Source organism: Rattus norvegicus, chromosome 1 (genome assembly GCF_021556685.1).
Source record: "Rattus norvegicus strain SHRSP/BbbUtx chromosome 1, alternate assembly SHRSP_T2T, whole genome shotgun sequence".
NCBI classification, from domain to species: Eukaryota; Metazoa; Chordata; class Mammalia; order Rodentia; family Muridae; genus Rattus; species Rattus norvegicus.
In genome coordinates, this window is record NC_141534.1 from 119,537,703 (window position 1) to 119,556,744 (window position 19,042).

Sequence of the window (19,042 nt, forward strand, 5' to 3'; positions counted from 1 at the left end):
TAGTCATTTCCAGATAAATTTCAAAATCTCACAGCTACTCCACCCCCCATCGATCATTTGGCTGACATTTATAGATCATCTCAGGCTCAGGAGGCATGGATGGAGTGCAGACAGGGCGATGTATGACATATACTCATCAATTTCTAACTACTAAAAGCCTAGCCACGTCCTTTGTTTAGTAAATTCATGAGGCCCGATTACTCATTTTTTTCAACAGGATGGGAAGTTAGGATATTTTAGCAACCTTTGACCTTGGCCCAGAACTCTGGTGTTGCCCCTGTCTTTCCCAGTCACAGTCCAGCCACACATGAGTGATGACCACAGCTGGCTCCCTCAGGAGCTCTCCAGACAGCCAGCATCTTATTTCCCCTGAAAGCCCTGCATGGATGCTTGCTCAGCAGCAGACTCCCTTCTCTGGCCTACTTTCCCCTCCATGTATGTACTCATAGCACCATCTAGTGGCTGTGATTTTCAGCCCTGTTGTCTAACTAAAGTTCACTACCCAAGTTTCTTGGGGTTTCTGCAGAACAGGGGCCTACTGGCTTTCCCAGATAGATGTATGCCTACAGTTTACATGATCTGTTGATCCTTGGATGTAGACAATGCTGTCACAAATTCTACCATGAGTTTGTATTTGTCGAAACATCCCGTGCAAAACAAAACTATATAAGGTCTTGTAGTTAGCAAGAGACCAGATCAAATGGTTCCTTTCATTCAGACAGAACTGTTTGCCAGGTCATTTTCTTCTAAAGCTTGGGATGAAAGATTGAAGCAGAAACTCTCACAAGCTTGGGACTCAGCACGCAGCCCACCATCTTCTCTCTCACTAGACATTCCCCAGAACCTTTGGGGGTTGCAGCCCTATATAATAGGTAGCTCTGTTTAAGAAGATCCTCAATAACCAGGGGATGACATGATGACACCAGGCAAGAGCAGCACATTAGGACTGAGATGACCCATAGCATTGGAGAGGGGACAGGTATAGGGAGACAAACAAGGAGGAACAGTCCATTTGTGCATCCTTCCAAATGCCAAGAGCACTCATGGGCTGAACGGATGCACTGACTATGGAATCACAACACACCCAGAAGAATTCTAGTCATATTTTTCAGAGCAACAAATATATGTGTGTGTGGGGGTGTATTCTTAGAATTTCCTTGTTTGCATATTTTTTATTAAATATAAGCTCAAATCTTCACATAATTGGAAGAAACTCATCATTCAGCAGATTTGTGAATGAAATAAGATTCACATTTGTGTTCTGTATGGTTTTGTGTTTGTGTATATTGTATGTTTGTATTTTTGTGTGTCTGTGTGTCTTTATGCATTTGTATAATTTTATATGTGTATATATTTGCCTGCCTACTTATGTGTGTTGTCAGAAACTATATGACTATTTACTGATTCAGTATTACACTGTTTGGTGAAATGTGACTCATAGAAGTCAAGAAGTAAATGAAAAACTTCCTAGAATTAAATTTAAGCGAAAGTACACTTATTAGAACTTTTTAATAGCAAATTAGAGGGACTCTTAAGAGAAAAATTTATAGCTATGAATGCCTACAATAAAAATCATGCATCAAGGGGAACATGGGGTTCCAGTTCCGTGCTTATAATTCTAGCAGTAGAGAGGCTGAGCCAGGAAAGTTGTCATTAATTTAAACATGGGCTGCATACACAGTGAGAACATGTTTAAAAATAAAGCAAAATAAAAGCCAGGAAGATCATGAGTAAATATTTATAATGCACTTCAAGGTAGTGTAAAAAATATAAGCCGATTGATGGAGCTCGAGACCCCATATGAACAACAATGCCAAGCAACCAGAGCTTCCAGGGACTAAGCCACTACCCAAAGACTATACATGGACTGACCCTGGACTCTGACCTCATAGGTAGCAATGAATATCCTAGTAAGAGCACCAGTGGAAGGGGAAGCCCTTGGTCCTGCCAAGACTGAACCCCCAGTGAACTAGACTGGTGGGGGGAGGGCGGCAATGGGGGGAGGATGGGGAGGGGAACACCCATAGAGAAGCGGAGGGGGAGGGGTTAGGGGGATGTTGGGCCGGAAACAGGGAAAGGGAATAACAATCAAAATGTAAATAAGAAATACCCAAGTTAGTAAAGATGAAAACAAAATGTAAGCCGAACTTAAGGTAGTAAGCAGTAAGAAATTAGGAAGACCAGTCAGAAGATAATAAAATGAAGGTGAAAAGAAAACCTCAAAGACCCATAAAGCCAAATGTCACAAATAGAAACAAATTAACCAAAAGAGAATAAACCGAAATTGTTAAAATTTAGCATGCTATTCCATTGTAAAAGACAGCAATGAAAACCATACGATCATTAGCAAACACATTTTTTGAAAACAAAGTGGACAATCTAAAAGAAATGTGTAAACTCCCTTTTATAACCTACCAAAATTAAAAAAAGGTTATAAATGATTTAGACAGATCTATAGCAAATAGCCAATTGAAGCAGCAATAGTTTTTCAATGAACAGACCCTCCCCACAAAGGAAGTGGTCTGTGATGCTTCAGCGGAAGACTCAGAGTGGGTTTCAGATCTGACTCTCATTAAGGACCACAGTCATTGTCAAGTTCCACAACTCACAGCAAAGGTTGCAGACGTAAGCAAGAAGCCTTAACGAACAAGGCAATACCTGGTATCCAATGAAAGACCCCAGATAGAAACTCTAGCCCCAAACACCAGCTCCTTGGAGAGAAACAAACCATCTACCCTACCAGGAATTCTTCTCACACTGAATACTGCAAAGCCCACCACTGAAAGCAAAAACAGGACTTACCATTTCCAAATTAAAATCTAAAAGAAAAGCTCAACGATGAACTAACTCTATATTTGCAAGTTCTAGTACAGATAAGAAACATCCTAAGAAATAAAGACACCATATCTCCTTCACAAATCATTAATTCCAAAATGATAGTACCTAATGAAAAGTCCTTAGAAGAAATAGCAAACAAAGAGAATGTTTCAAGTATGTTCTAACAATTCAATGAAGACTGAATATATTCAAAAAGGACAGAGAAAAGAGAAAGGAGGGTGTGGAGAACAGAGAAAGATAGAACAAAAGGAAATAAAAGTCTACAACATAAAACTAGAGTTCCAATTGTCAAAATGAAATAATCGATTTTTCTTTGCATACTGAACATACTTATTTGTATGTGATGTTTAGGTTTGTTCCTTTGCTGTGTTGTAATGCTAAATATTGCCCCCGCCCCACCCCAAGGCCTGGTTGAGGCAAAGAACAAGAGAATCTGCAGGTAGACCCAAGTGACTCTGGGACCAAGTTATCCCTGATTGGTAATAAAGATGTCTGCCACCTATAGCTGGGCAAAATTGAGATGGGCTAGGATTAAGGTTCTCTGTGTTTGGGGTCTGAGAACCACAAAGAAGAGAAGAAGATGCTATGGATTCATTGAGGCATGAAAGCAAGAACATGAGAGCTGGCCAAATGAAGTTAAGAGCAGCCAATTATCATTTGGGGTTATTGGTGGAAAAATAGATTCTAATATCTTCAAGGGAAAATATCTGCCCAGCTCTAGTGCTGATAAAGGCTTATTAATCAAAGTTGAGTGGCTTTTATTTAGGAACTTATTGATCAAAAGTGAGGTAGAAGCCTCCAATTGAGATTAAATATTTCCACAAAGAATGTTCAGATATGAGAACTGAAATTGAGCTCGTGTGTAACATTACAGTTTATTTTCTCGTCACTGGCCATGGGGCCTCCTCATGCTCAGCGTCTGATCTATGCTGCCTCTACAGCGTAAAGCTTCACCAATGAAATGGATCATGTGGAAATCAGCGAATCAAAGACAGAAGACAGGATAGAGGAATTGGATCACTCATTAAAGGTATAGAAGAATTTCTAAAAGAAATATGAACATGGAGTGGCACAGATTTGGGACACCATAAAAAGGCATAGATGTCAGATGCAGATAAAAGGAGAAAAACATCATAGTGAAGGGATAGAGATATTTTCATGAAAATCATAGGAGAAATTTTCCCAAACTTAGAGGAAAACAATGCCCGTGCAGGTGCAAGATATCTACAGAATTTCAAAGAGATGGGGGCAAAAGAGAAAATCTTTATAACATATTGTAGTTAAAACATTAAAAAACAAATAAAGGGTCTTAAAGGTTTTGAGACAGAAAAGTCAAGGTACTTTATAAGGGAGAGTCACCAGAGTAACTGCTGATTATTAGACAAAAAGTACAAAGCTAAAAAGACCTGAAAGGATGTATTCCAAGTTCTGAAAGACCACATTTATGAACTCAGTTATTGTGCTCAACCAAACTAACTGTTAAAATTAAAGGTAAAATCAAAACATTTCAAATGACAATAGATAAAGAAACTTATGACTACTTGGATCTGAAGACAAGCACAAACAGATCACACACATAAATTAGTAATTCCAGAAGAGTTCAAGAGAAAAGATCTAAGAAACACCACAAGACAATAAGATGACACAAATTAAGAGACATCATTCAAAATAAATCTTAAAATTAACAGTCCCAGTTCCCTCAATAAAAAGACACAGACCAGCAGACTACATTATAGAACAGGATCCATCTTTTTCTTGCCACCAAAAATTTACCTCACCATACATGGTAGGCACCGCTTTAAGGTTAAAGCATTGGAAAAGTGCACTTTCAAGCATATGAAACCAAGAAATAGCAGGCATAGCTATTCTTACACGGGACAAAAAAGTCTTCAAAGAAGGCTCAATTCATACTCACTGAAGGAATGAATCAATGAAGAGCATATTACAGTCCTAAACATATATGTACCAAACACGGGTACCTAATTCCATACAAGCAAAGCAAACAAATGTAAAAGCACAGAGTATATCCAACATGGTGATAATGAGTGACTTCAATACCTGAGGCTCACCAATACACATGACATCTACAAAAATAAATAAAAAAAAAAAACAAACAGAGATTCTCTGGAGTTAAATTACATCATAAATCAAATGGACCTAACAGACGTTTTACAGAACACCTCATCCAAACACTAAATACACTAATTTCTTCTCAGCAGCCCATGGAATTTTCCTTAACGTCAATTACATATTATGACACAAAACAACTCTTAACAAAAATAGGAAACCAAAATAGCATCCTTTATCTTATCTGACCACAATGGAACAAATTTGGATCTCAACAATAGTAACTACAGAGAGTAGATCAACTCATAAAAGCTAAACAACACATTATGAATGATCATTGGGTCAGGAAAGAAATCAAAAAGGAAGTTTGAAATCTTGTAGAACTGAATGAAAATGAATCCAGAAAATATGAAAATTCATGGGAAAGAGTGAAGATAGTCCTAAGAGGAAATGTTATAGCAAAATTGTTTAAGATATATCAAATTTAAAACTTTATGATTCACCCGAAGACCTTTTCAAAACCAAGAACAAATTGCACCCCCCCAAAAAAATAGAAAGTAAGACACAATGAAGGTTAGGGATTAATAAAATAGATTTTTTTTAACAAAACAGTGAAATAAAGTTAAAGTTCTTTGACAAGATTGACAGAACTTTAGTCAAATTAACCAGATAGGGAGAGAGGAGAGGTAAAGAGAGGACAGGTAGGCCCCAAACTAGAGATAAGAAGGAAGACACTACAATAGACACTAAATCAGAGAATCAATCATAAGAACATACTTTAAAATTTATTGGAAAATCTAAAAGAAATGATTGAATTTTTAAATGCATGTAACATATGAATATTAAATTAAGATGAGGTAGATAATTCAAATAGACATATATCAAAAAATGAGACCAAAGCAATATTTAAAAATATCCCAGCTAATCTATATGTATGTAATGTAAAACAGCCCTCTTAAAAGCTAGTGCAGTATAATATGATCTTGACTTTAACAACCTACATTATATGCAGTTGTTATATTTTATTTTACTAATTATGTGGTAACAACTTGAAAAAAATATTCTCCCAGTTAAAACAGCCCAGATGGATTCAATCCACAATTCTATATACTCCTCAAAGAAGAACTGACATTAATCTCAACGTATTTATAAAATAGAAATAGAAAGGAAGTCTTTCAATTTCTTTAAGAAGTCAGTATTACCCTGGTACCTAAAACAAAGACCCAATAAAAAATATAATTATAAATCAATATCGTAGCTGAACCCTGGGCAGAAAAATTCTCAATAAAATATCTGCAAGCTGAAATCAAGTATACCATAAATATCATCTTCTGTGAACAAGTTGGCTTCATATCGGAAACACAAGATTGGTCTGCCTTGGGAATAGGGAGGCAAAGTTTAGAACAGAGGCAGAAGGAACACCCATTCAGAGCCTGCCCCACATGTGGCCCATACATATACAGTCACCCAATTAGATAAAATGGATGAAGCAAAGAAATGCAGACCGACAGGAGCCGGATGTAGATCTCTCCTGAAAGACACACCCAGAATACAGTAAATACATAGGCGAATGCCAGCAGCAATCCACTGAACCGAAATCGGGACCCCCGTTGAAGGAATCAGAGAAAGCACTGGAAGAGCTTGAAGGGGCTCGAGGCCCCATATGTACAACAATGCCAACCAACCAGAGCTTCCAATGACTAAGCCACTACCCAAAGACTATACATGGACTGACCCTGGACTCCAACCTCATAGGTAGCAATGAATAGCCTAGTAAGAGCACCAGTAGAAGGGGAAGCCTTTGGTCCTGCCAAGACTGAACCCCCAGTGAACGTGATTGTTGGGGGGAGGGCAGTAATGGGGGGAGGATGAGGAGGGGAAGCCCATATAGAAGGGGAGGGGGAGGGGCTAGGGGGATGTTGACCTGGAAACCGGGAAGGGGAATAATAATCAAAATGTAAATAAGAAATACTCAAGTTAATAAAGATAAAAAAAGATTGGTCTGCCTTATCTAAATCAATAAATTGAACCTATCACATGAATAGATTCATTGACATAAATCATATAATAATCTCAAATGAAAAGTCTTTTAACAAAATGCAACATTGCAGCATGCTAAAAGTCCTAGGGAAACTAGAGATAAAGGAAAGTCATCTCAACATAATAAAGACGCTATACAGCAATTTAACATCCATCATCTGGTTGAATGAAGAAAAAACTCAAAGCATTTCTGTTAAAATCAGGAACAAACACAGGGTGGCCACTCTCCCTAACCCTGTTTAATATGATTCTTGAAATCTTCACTAGAAGCATTAGTCTCAGTTATCACTGATACACAGAATTTAACTTTTGAGTTATGTCCATGTATAGTTCAGCAAACATCTGTAAGAAGTAAGCTATGGGATCAGATGTTGACGTAATTATAATTTCATGTGCCTCAGAAATGTATGGTATTATCTAATAAAATATCTTATGCAATTGTTCTTGCTGTAAGATACCTAAATAATCTGAAGTAGAAAGTCTGCTGTCAATAAAATAAAATGATTATCGTTGGAAATTCCAGATATTGGGAAGAAAACATGATTGAGAAACTTTAAATTCTTGAAAGAAAAACAAATGGCTGAGAAATATTTTTAAGTGTTAAACATTCTTGGCTATTAGGGAAATGCAAATTAGAACAACTTTGCGATTTCATTTTATATCAGGTAGAGAAGCTAATATTAAACAAATAAGCAAACAAAAAAATCAATATATGCTGACATGGATTCTGGGAAAGGGGAACACTTTTTTATGGCTGTTGATATTGCCAACAGTTACAGCAACTATGAAATTCCAGGGGGATTCCTCCAAAAGCTAGACATTTATCTACCACACGCTCCAGTTTTACCACCCCCGAGCATACATCTAATAGCATCTTCATATCCTCCTGTAGCTATACTTGCTGATTCTTGCTCATCTCTGCTCCATTCACAGTAGGCACAAAACACAGACTTAATGTCTTCCAATTAGTAAATGGATAATGAAGATTACTACAGTGAAAAATTGGTACATATACACAACAGACCATCATTCAGCTGTAAAGAAAAACAAAATACTGAAATCTGCAGGTAAACAGATGAAGCTGGAAATCATCACGTCAAGTGAAGCAACCCTGACCCAGAGTTCCAAATGCTGATTGCTTTGGTTGTTTGGATAAATGTGTCTAAACTGGCACACTCATAGGACACAGAAAACAGTAGAAGGCTACTGGTGGACATCAAAGTAAAGGAAATAAAACCCTGGTGGTACAAAGAGAGAAGGATGAATGATGGCATAAGAAGAGTTAAATGGGCTGCAGGATGGATGGTGAGAGAAGAAGGTGTAGGGGGAAGAATGACTAACACTAAAGACCACTGAATATGCCATATGGAAACCTATTACAACAAATTCCTAAAATATGTCTAAATATATAAAAAGAAATTTAGCTGGAGTTAGCCTATAATGAGGGGTGGTGGTAGTGCCTTTTAGAAACTATAGACTGAAGTAAAAAGCTAGGTGTCAAGTACCTTTGAGTTGTCTGTCAGGTGGGTCTCACAGACCCTCCCCAAACTTTCTGCTATTGCTCTTGGCTGTGAATTGAGTGGGAGGACTCTATTACTCCAAGGAGGAATTCATGCCCAGATCTGTAAAACTGGTCCAAAATCCATGGCTATGGGCATCATAGGCCCTATGGGAAAACCTACTGCTGTCTTGCTGTATGAGCATGGTGTCAAACAGCCGTCTAAATGTTCATGTTTACATTACTTATGCATAGTGTTGGTTAAAGAAGCATATTCTCGAAGTGGGCAATGGTGAGAGCAGAGAGTCCTGACAGATGAGAGCACTGGGAAAAAGTGACTATGGAGTACTCGACCCTAACTGAACATCTAGAGTACCCCTCCAATGCTCAAGAAACACTGCTAAGGAGAAGTTAGAAAAAAGGCAAAAAGACAGAGGATGGGAAGGAGTGTTTGCAAAAACTATCTTTTGGCTATGACATAGGTATTGAATCCATGAATTCACAACAACAGAAGACTGGGCTCATCCTCGTCAGCATTCTATCATAGATCAAGGGAAAATTCATAAACCCTGGCCCTCCCTGAGGCAGTTCATGGTTGATGGAGGTGGGGGAGTCATATTCTTCATTTGGTAGCTTAAGCAAGTAACACCCTACCACCCTACCCACGCTCACAAAAGAAACCCTAACTACAGTAGGACACAGACATGGACGTAGCAGGGGCTTCTTGGCAATGAGGGATCTGATTGGAGGCAGAAGTGAATAAGAAAGAATAATGGGGGAGAGTATAACCAAATTATATTACACATATATGCTGTGGAGTCATGAAAATAAAGTTTATAAGATAAATTGGGTAAATGAATTGAATAAATAGCATTCACAGGAAGCAATATAAATGCACACAGAATATTTGAAGAAAAAAAAGTTGAAAATTCTCAGTCTCTAGGGCAATGCAAATTTAATATATTCTAGAATTTCATCACATACCAGCCATGGGGCTATGAAAAAAACAAATTACAAGAAATACTTATAAGTCTGCAAGGAAAGATGATAGAGTCACTGCTAGTAAGGGTGTAAATTTGTGCACCACTATGGAAATCAGTGAGGAAGGTGCTCAGGAAACTAAAAATGGAATATACCCAAGGAATTCTAAGTCAACAGACCACATCCATATGGTCACATCCATTTTTACTGAAGTACTATTCACAATGCCCAAGATATGGCACCAGTCTAGATGTACACTGACAGATGAATGGATCAATAAAGTGGGTTATAGATATATACTGGACTATTTATTTCTTCATCAAGAAGAATGAAATGACATCCTTGGCAGGAAAATTGGATCAAAGTAAGTTAAACTCAAAAAGACAAATGCTACAGGTATTGTTTTATGTGTGTTGTGTAGTAATGCATGTTGTTACTAGAAAAGGAACTATGAAATAAAAAACTTCAAAAAGGGTAGTTAGGGAGGGGAACAAGAAAGAACGTGGGTGTGGGAGAGAGGCAAAATAACCTAAGTTGTCTTACACATGTTAGACTCAGATTCACCCATCTGTACATGCACACGGGTCACATGAAGGCAGAATGGGGAATATTTGTGGGGAGGAAGAGGACAAGTGAGGGTGGAGAGGGAGGAGAGTTGGGTGACAAGTATGGGAAATAAGTACCATGATGTATGTATGAAAGTGTCATAATGAAACACATTATCTTGTGAGCTAAAAACAACAAGAAGAGAAACTTCAAGACACACTTTAACATCTTCCTGGTAGACTTTTTCTCACCCACGGGTGACTTCTCATACAAAATGCAATATGAAACTAGATAAATAACTGTTATGTTGTGTTGAATAGAAAAGTTGTCATGTTTGGTGCAGGTGTTCTTGTTTGTGTTTTTTGTTTGTTTGCTTGTTTGCTTTTGTTTTTGTTTTGTTTTGTTTTGTTTTGTTTTTTTACTATGTGAGAGCTGGGACTGTGTGATAGGCCCCTTTCAAAGGTCTTAAACATGGAACACTGTCTAATCTAACAGTATGCTACTCAGCATGTTGAAAGCCCAGACTACAAAAAGATGAGGTTGTTGGAGCAGACTAGACAGAGGAGCAAACTTCAGAGTCATGTCTAGGAGAGCCAGCAGCCAATGAATGGGAAGCTGAGTAATGATGGGTGCGTGACTACTTGGCGAGAACAAGCAAATGAGAACAAAGAGATGCAAGTCAGGCTCCAGACTCCAGGCTCCAGAATGAGTGCATTGAAATCGGGCAGTAAAAAAGGAGGCTTCTCTGAACCTTACAGGAGAAAAGGTTAGAAGAGATCTGATGTTATTAGACTGTGTAAAATGAGTGACAGCTATGCAAGTTTTTTAAAAAGCAGGCTGGTTGCTAGAGCATCTTATGGAAGGACTGCCACTTCACCCTCACGTATAAAGTATGGGAGGAAGTAATTAAAGAAATCTCTACCTTTTAATGTTGGTGGGAATGATGACGGCAGACTCTCTAGAGAACAACTTCAAAGTATCTGCTTGTTTTTTTCCAGTTCCTGGAACTAATCCACAGTATATCTTATCATAATTAGAAATCTGAAGTAGCATGACCTTTGTACAGACTCGTGAAGGTGAAATACCTACATAATGGAAGACAATGTGTCAGAGTTTCAATTTTTTATTCTGAAACATTTAAGACACATGAAAGGTTTCCAATGTATGTTCCATAATAGACAAACTAGATTTTGAAGAAATAAGCCATTTAAAATCTTTGAGAGACTCATGTGTGTGTGTGTGTGTGTGTGTGTGTGTGTGTAAACATACACTATATGTTAGACACACAGACATGATAACATGCTACCCTCTTAAATATTAATTTAGACTCTTGATTTACTACTATGCTTTGTGCTTCTCAAATTTTAAAATCAAATGTAAGATTCAGCTAATGCATTTGTTAGTTCGCAGTTTTCATATTATGTGTACAATCAGTTTACCTGCATGTATGTCTGTGCACTACATATATGCCTGGTGTCCAAGGAGGTCAGACGAAGGTGGAGTTACAGATGGATGTGAGTTCTGTGAATTGAACTCAGGTCCTCTGGAAGAACAAGTACCCTTTTCTTTTTCGGGGCTGGGGACCGAACCCAGGACCTTGCGCTTCCTAGGTAAGCGCTCTACCACTGAGCCAAATCCCCAACCCCTAGAACAAGTACCCTTAAACACTGTTCCAATTCTACAGACCCTAGTTTATAAGTTGTTTTTTTTCCGCTTTGGTTTGGTTTGGTTTGGTTTAGGTAGGAGTGTGTGTGTGTGTGTGTGTGTGTGTGTGTGTGTGTAGGCCAGAGACATGTGTCAATCCCTCCCCATCACTCCTTTATACAGGGTCTCTCAACTGAATCTAGAGTTCACTAATTGGCTACCCTGTCTCACAATTAAGCCCAGAGTCTTGCTGTCTTTGCTTTGCAGTGCTGGGATTAGATGTGAGACAAGTCCTTCACATATGAGCTTTCTTTGTGCATGTTAGGATCTGAATTCAAGTTCTCATTCTTGTAGAACAAGCACTGCCCTCAGTCCCATAACTAGACACTGGGGTATATTATGTGTAGATGTTTACATGTGTGTATGCATACACACATGTAACTGTCCAATTAAAATTTTGTGGTTATAAATGTATGGTACTCTTCAAATACATTACCTATAAATCAGATATTTATAACATATGTAACTCCCTTATGTTACACTTTAACCAGAAGGATGATGCCAATCTTTGAGTTGAACTTGGATATACTGCCCTCCAGTGGGCATTGGGCTGATGTGCATATTTACTCTACCGTGTTCTCAGCAAAAAGTCTTAAGACCTAATGTTCTTGCTGTAATAGAAGAGATAAAAACAGACAGTGACAGAGGTGCGCATGATCAAAATACATTATATGCATTATGAAAATGTGGAAACGAAAGCCATTATCTTACACAACTAATATACACTACTAGATTTTTTTTAAAGGCAATAATTTTGGTTTTGTTTTTAATATGCTTTCTTCAAAGTAGAATAGCAGAAGGCAAACTCACTGGGCAAAAGGGAAACTGGAGTGACACTTGACGCAGACAATGCTGGCAGCTGCTATTCTGCCATGTGCTTTGATACAATGGTAAAACTGTCAACACTCCAGTGTTCCTGCTCAGATCTTGAAGGGATCTCAGGTGAAAGAGCTGCTGGTTCCTGACAGGAAGGACTCTGGTGGTGCAAGCCTATTCCCATAACTCATTTCTTGCCTCTGGTGGTTTTCTGCCCAACACACTAACAACTTCAGCCAGGAGCCCATAATTCAATGTTATGTTCCCTACGGTGGTGCTTACAGCATTATCTTACGGAGCATGCATGTACAGGGGTTGCAGCAGAAGGGAAAAGGAAAAGCAGCAATTGATAGCCAAGCGAGCTGCTTATGAGATACATCAAATCACAGCTTGATGTCCAGCTCTGAGGCCTACCAGAGGTCCTCCAAGCTCACCTTCCATGCATGATGTCAGAAAACTCCATCGAGAAAAGTAAAAGCAGTTACATGGGCTGGTCATAGCCGCACTCTTGGAGAGATGACGAGGTCTTTGGAGACATTATGCCTCCATTCCGTGACCCAGGTAGAAAGGCCTTGGGCATCTCTGTGGAAATATCCTCAGAAGTGACCTACCCACCAGTGGGCACACAACTATAGGGAGGGTGTGTGCTGGAGGTGTCCTATCAGAAATCACTGGTCACAATCTCTTACTTCCCATGTCAGATTTGAAGATTTGATAAGAACAGGGTGTGAAAATAAGACACGAAGGAACAACAGTATTTTGAATTTCATATTAGTCCTTCCTGGCTTAGAATACTGCAGTCTGAACTTCTTAGACCATGATTATGTAGAGGTATCTACATTTGCATATGTACACACATTCAGTGTCTGGTTAATTTTTTTCTAGCTATAAATGTATTGTATAAATCTATAATAAATGTATAATATAAAATATAATACAAATCTCCAGAGTGACAGAGAACCATGTTCCCAGAAGCCTTGTGCTTGTGGGAAAACATCAAAAACTTGCAAGATGCTACTACTAATCTTGTCTACCAGTCTGAAGGAATAAAAGGCATCTTCAGCTCAGGATACTTTTCATTTACAATGGGTCTACTAAAATGTAACCCTTAAAACAACATCATAAGTCTCTGAATCTATCATTGTGTTTCTTGTGTGTTTCATTGGTTGGTGCCGAGAGTGAAGCCTGGGGTCTCATACATGCTGAACTAACACATTTTCCTCCGAGATACACTCTCAGCCAAAAGTAACTTTTTTTTAAGATAATGGGAACCGTCAGGGGTTCTCCTTAGGCTTACTAGAGTTGCTGGTAAAGTTTGTCTTTAGATCATGGAAATAAGGGCCCATAGGTGTTTTCAGATACTCCATTCACTGTTGGCTCCTTATAAATGTGTCAGGTAACAGGCACTTGAAGAACTCGCATCAGCAAAGGCTAGAAAGATCCCGGTGGTGCGGTAGGGATTGTAAGTAAAATCTTATCCAAGCGCAGGCACTTCTTTGCTTCACATTGAGTTTTACTGTACGTGGTGGAGCTTCACTTTATAAGACAGTGGCTACTGCTTTTAAGTATTTCTAGGTCCGCCTTTAGGTAAAAAGGACACCATGCCCTTCCTACACTACATCTTTTAAATTAGATACACAGTCTTACAGAAGAATGGGGACAAATTTTTACTTTACAATTGTGCCCATTGCATATTTCTTCTACTGTTGGGTCTCATGAGCAATGTCATAATACACATCTGTACAGATGTTCATAGCCTGTTTCTTATGACCCAAGGTGTTTCTTATCACCAAGGTGCATACTTCATAAGAATCGCGGCACTAGGGGAAAACCACTAGTTTTGTATGGTGTGTGTTAATTTGCTATCTGTTTCTGTAACAAATGCTTGCAAAATATCAATTTACAGAGAAAAGGGCCTTTGTGTCTGACAGTTTGGAGATTGCAGGAATGACTTCTTGTCTTCCTTGCTGTGGTCTTGTTGCAATACACATAACACACTCCTGCACACAATGGCAGGAATGTACGGCGGAACCACACCACAGGTCTTGTGCTAGGGAGCTGAAGGGAGGAAGGGGGAAGTTACTCCCTGACTTAAAGAATATTCTACATCTCTTGAAGACTTCACCCCTGCCCAATATTGCTGCTTGGAGGGTAAATTCTTTAGCATAGTGGCCAAGGAAGGAAATTCAAGATCTGAGCTACAATGTCAGGCCCCCTGAGTAACCTCAGTACTGAACACAAAAGCTGCTCCCCCAAATGCCCATGATAGTTGGTTACCAGCACGTGCTCTGTGAATTGACAGTGATTTGTACGGTCATTTCACCCTCTTTCTAAATCAGTCACATGCTCGTTAGCTTTTGCAATCTTAACACAAACTTAGACATATCTGGGAAGAAGGAGTCTAAAATGAGAAGATACCACTGTAAGATTGTTTTGTAGGCAAGTCTTTGGGGGTAATGTTTTGATTTGTGATTGATATGGGAAGGCTCAGCCCACCGTTGGGGTGCCACCCCAGAAAGGTGGCCAGAGCTTATATGAGAAAACAGAGTGAGAAGGTTATGAACTGTAAGCCAGTGAGTGCACTCCTGGTGTCTGACTCAGTTCTTGCCTCCCAGGTCTTGTCTTGAGTTCCTGTCCTGACTTCCCTCAGTGGAAATATAAGCTGAAATGAGCCCCTTTCTCCTCACCTTGCTGTTGGTCATGGTGTTTATCACTGCAGTGGAAACCCATCCTGGACAGCTTTAGCATACTAAGATTCACAGCAGTTCCAAGAGCTATTCCCCTTCTCAAATGTTGTAGACCGAGAGAAAGAAAACTCATTATCAACTTTGCAGCTCATTAGCAGCCTCACTCTGCATAAACAACCACTCATTACTGCCGCAAGCAGCTCTGTCATCATGCTTCCCTTCCTTCTGGACGTGGTACTCAAAAGATACACTAATAGGACTCTCCTAGATCCAGTAAGAATGTGGCTGTGTTCCAGTGGTCAATTGTGATGGATCCAGCAAGGATATTGCTTAAATTGTGGCTGGCCTTTTGATGGCTCTGTGACCCTGAGGTTATTACCAAACTCCTCTGGCCTCATTTGCTCTGAGCATTAGATGTGAAGGTGTTTGCCTGCACCTGGCTAGCAGAACTCATTGAGAGTGGAAGGATTTGTTGTCTGTACTCTGAAAATGAGACTCAGTGAGGGACTCCCTATTCTGTCTGTTCTCGCTGTCTGTAGTATACCTAATTCCACTCCTCACATAGGCAATTTGCACCAGAGCTGTGAGTAAAGCTGCCCATTTTATGATGTGCAGCTTATATTTTGGATTTAACTATTCTCTCAGAAATGAGACTCGAGGACAATAATCTAATGAGATGGTAGATGTCTCTATTATATGGAAAAATGTCACTCCCACAATAGCCTCATTCAATCCTTCACCCCAAAGCTAAGTACCCCGTCGCTGACTGCCTGAGCTCCTATTCTATCTTGCACCTTTCTCTGCTGTATTGAGTTCCCTTGCAGACTGTATTCCATAGGCTGCTGAGCCAGGATTTGTTCTCAGTTTTGTCGCTGTTTCTCAACTTCTCCACAGACTTCTTTGCGTGGAGAATGTACTGTTCAGAGACACATACTCTCACGTGCTATGTCCATTGACAGGCACAAGTTCAAGAGCAGTATGAGGAAAGTGGAAAGTTGGACAGAAAATGAGATGCCAAGATGTGTGTCACAAAAGTATACGAAATGTAAGTCTGTGGGGACTAATTTCATTAAATCCATGCTACATAGTTAAATAATATTAGAAACTGGACTTTTTATAGATTCTAATGTGATAAAAATCCTTTGGGAATACTAAGATTTTGTACATGTTTACACAAACACATACACCTCACACTCATGCAGAAAAGTTCATATCCATGAGCATGATGTTACTATACAACTAGGATATATCAATAATGATGTATTTTTAAAATTTATTACGAGAAATTGCTTTTAATTTCTGTCTTTTAATATATTAGTTTATATAAAAGAAAGAAATTAAAATAAGTATGTTGCTCTTTCAAAAAAAAAAAGATGTGTGTCACAGGCTTGCTGCTGCTACCACTCCTTGCTAAAAGTCAAGTGTTGCTATAAGATAGGTGCAGGACCATATGCCCACGTTCTTGAGTGCCTATAATTCAAAACAGCCTCCATGAGAATAGCTATATTATTTTCCAATATGTTTACAAATTAAAGTTATTTTTGAAAAAAGTTTCCACAGATACCCAGATTTTTGGGAGGGTGTATGTGTAAGAAATGCAGCCTTTTGGTTTTTATTTTGTTTTGTTTTCTATAATTTTGAAAGCATTTCCTGCAACCTACTTAGTTTTGCCATGGAAACCGAAAACCTATGAAGGACTCTTGCTCATTGGCCAATTCACTGATTAACTGAAGTCTGTGAATGATTAAGAGCGACAAATATTTAAAATTATAAATTCTACGACTTATTCTTAGTATTTGAATCTTATCAAAACATAAGAAATGGGTTTTCAAACCCTGAAAAACCTGTACAACTACAACAAAAAAAATGGGCTCCTTTTAGTTTCTTAATAAAATTTTTATAAAATACAATTTCCTTCTTTCATTATCTGAGTTGCAACTTCAAAAGATGCTCTTGAACACATACCAAAAATAAAACTGAGTTAAGATGTTGATGGCCATTGACCCCTACAGCCCAGGAAAACAATCTGATCTAGCCTTAGTATCTGTAGTTCTTAAAGCATAAGTGCTCACTGTGCTTATACATCACACCTCTGCAACCCGTGCAACCTTCAAATCATCTACATACACATTAGCCACTGAGCTTGGTCCAGATATGTCCAGGACAGCATCAGCTGACCTGACCCACCACCCAGGGCTATGCAACTGCTCACCGCATGGTGTAGAGAAGTGTGCCATCATCCTCCAGCCTCAGCAGCTTGTTGGGTGTCGTCATGTTGTGCGCAATGGACTTCTTCCCATTGTGGAAGAATGTGTCTGGGGTCCAGATTTTGCTGGCAAGAAGGTTGTTGAGAGGGAGACGTTGCATAGGCCCCTTAAACCGCAGCCTTTCATCTTTCCAGCTTTGTCGGAAAAACACATCTATGGTATATTCCTAATGCACAAGAAGACATCAGGGTGACATCTCAGCGAGAGGGGTCCTTACCACAGTTAATTCAATATAGAAATTGTCTGTGTTAACCAGGCTTTGGTACCTACCATTTCCGTGTCGGACACTGGGCCAAAGCTGGTAACATAGATGTCTGTTCGCACCTGCGTGATTCACTCTGAAACACAGACACAGGTTGCTTTGCAACTGCCTTACCAAGAGCCTCCTCTGTAGTGTGCTGTTGATCTCAGTGTAGTGCACAACTTCATTCTTCACAACCATAGCACACTTTTGTGTTTTGTAAACCTAGAAGACTGGAGTAATATTCACTGGACCTAGACTGCTTCAAACTACAGATCCAATAGTGTATCTATCCATCATTAGCAAAATGGCGTAGGTCTCATGGTACCTCTGTCCCTGGGGAGTCGTCCTCAGTAGATGTGGACTGAGATGGATGGTAATGAGTGGTGACACTACTAAACCTGGAGCTCTAAGGCCATCCTGCTCTGGATACTGACTTGAGTGATCTCTCAATAAAGCTGGAAGCACTAGATGGCCTCAAGAAAAGGGTAATGAGAAAGGGTTTTGGAGCACACCAACACAAGTGCGGCTAGAAAACAAGAACCACTCCTCCTTATATGACATTGTGAATTGTTTGAAACCCCCATCACAGGGTCCTATTATATTACTAAAGTAATGAATATGCAGAATTGATCAAAATTATCAATAATGCTGGGGTAGGGACAAATGTTTTCCATGGATCATGCATGAGTAGATACTCCATCTAGAATCCACCACCTCCAAACTGCCTGACGGCATAGTGGGCTCAGATAGTTTCCCTAAAGTTTCTCTCACAGTGATAATCAACTTATTTGCCATGTCTGTGTAGTCTGCCTTCTGGATAAGGTACAGGTCTACGGCACCCTCTGAGCCAGTGTGTCCCATTAGGTTCTCTGCTGAATGAGAGTGCCTGAATAAAATTCCAGAGTCAATGACAGCTCAACAGTCCTCCCTATACTTTGGCCCTTTCAATGTGCAAACAAAGATGGGAACATTGGGCACTGAGCCTAATAATGTCTTTCAGTGGCACAGAGAGATGTGGCCTAACCTATGAGGACCTTTCTTACACTGGAACCTTTGAATACAAAACTTTGCTTTCTGTAAATCTTCATTAATAATACAAATACTGAAGAACTCATTTTACTTCAAGAATGCTTCTGGCAAAAGGTCTAAACCTCAGTTTCTATGTATTAGGAGCAAGGATAGTAGCTACAGAGTTTGGAAGTATTTGCTATTTCAGACCTTCACTGGGGTTCAGGAGAATTCCCCTTTAGATAAACAGGGATATTATAAATACCTTAACTGTGGTCTCAGTGAGAAATCATACACTCAGAATGTAAAGACACAAAGAAAAACTGCAGTGGATCATTAAGTTCTG

At 39.3% G+C, this 19,042-nt stretch overlaps 1 protein-coding gene across 4 annotated transcripts in view; it reads right to left on the reverse strand.

Moving 5' to 3' along the window:
* Gabra5 (gamma-aminobutyric acid type A receptor subunit alpha 5) overlaps positions 1-19,042 on the reverse strand; it is a 105,668-nt gene that overhangs the window by 67,698 nt on the left and 18,928 nt on the right. For all 4 annotated transcript variants that reach the window (XM_087551803.1, XM_087551804.1, XM_087551799.1 and 1 more), the window contains 2 exon segments: positions 17,715-17,782; positions 17,390-17,610 (listed from right to left, as the gene is read on the reverse strand). In XM_087551803.1, the coding sequence (XP_087407929.1) occupies positions 17,390-17,610; positions 17,715-17,717 (224 nt within the window). In that variant the 5' untranslated portion in view covers positions 17,718-17,782.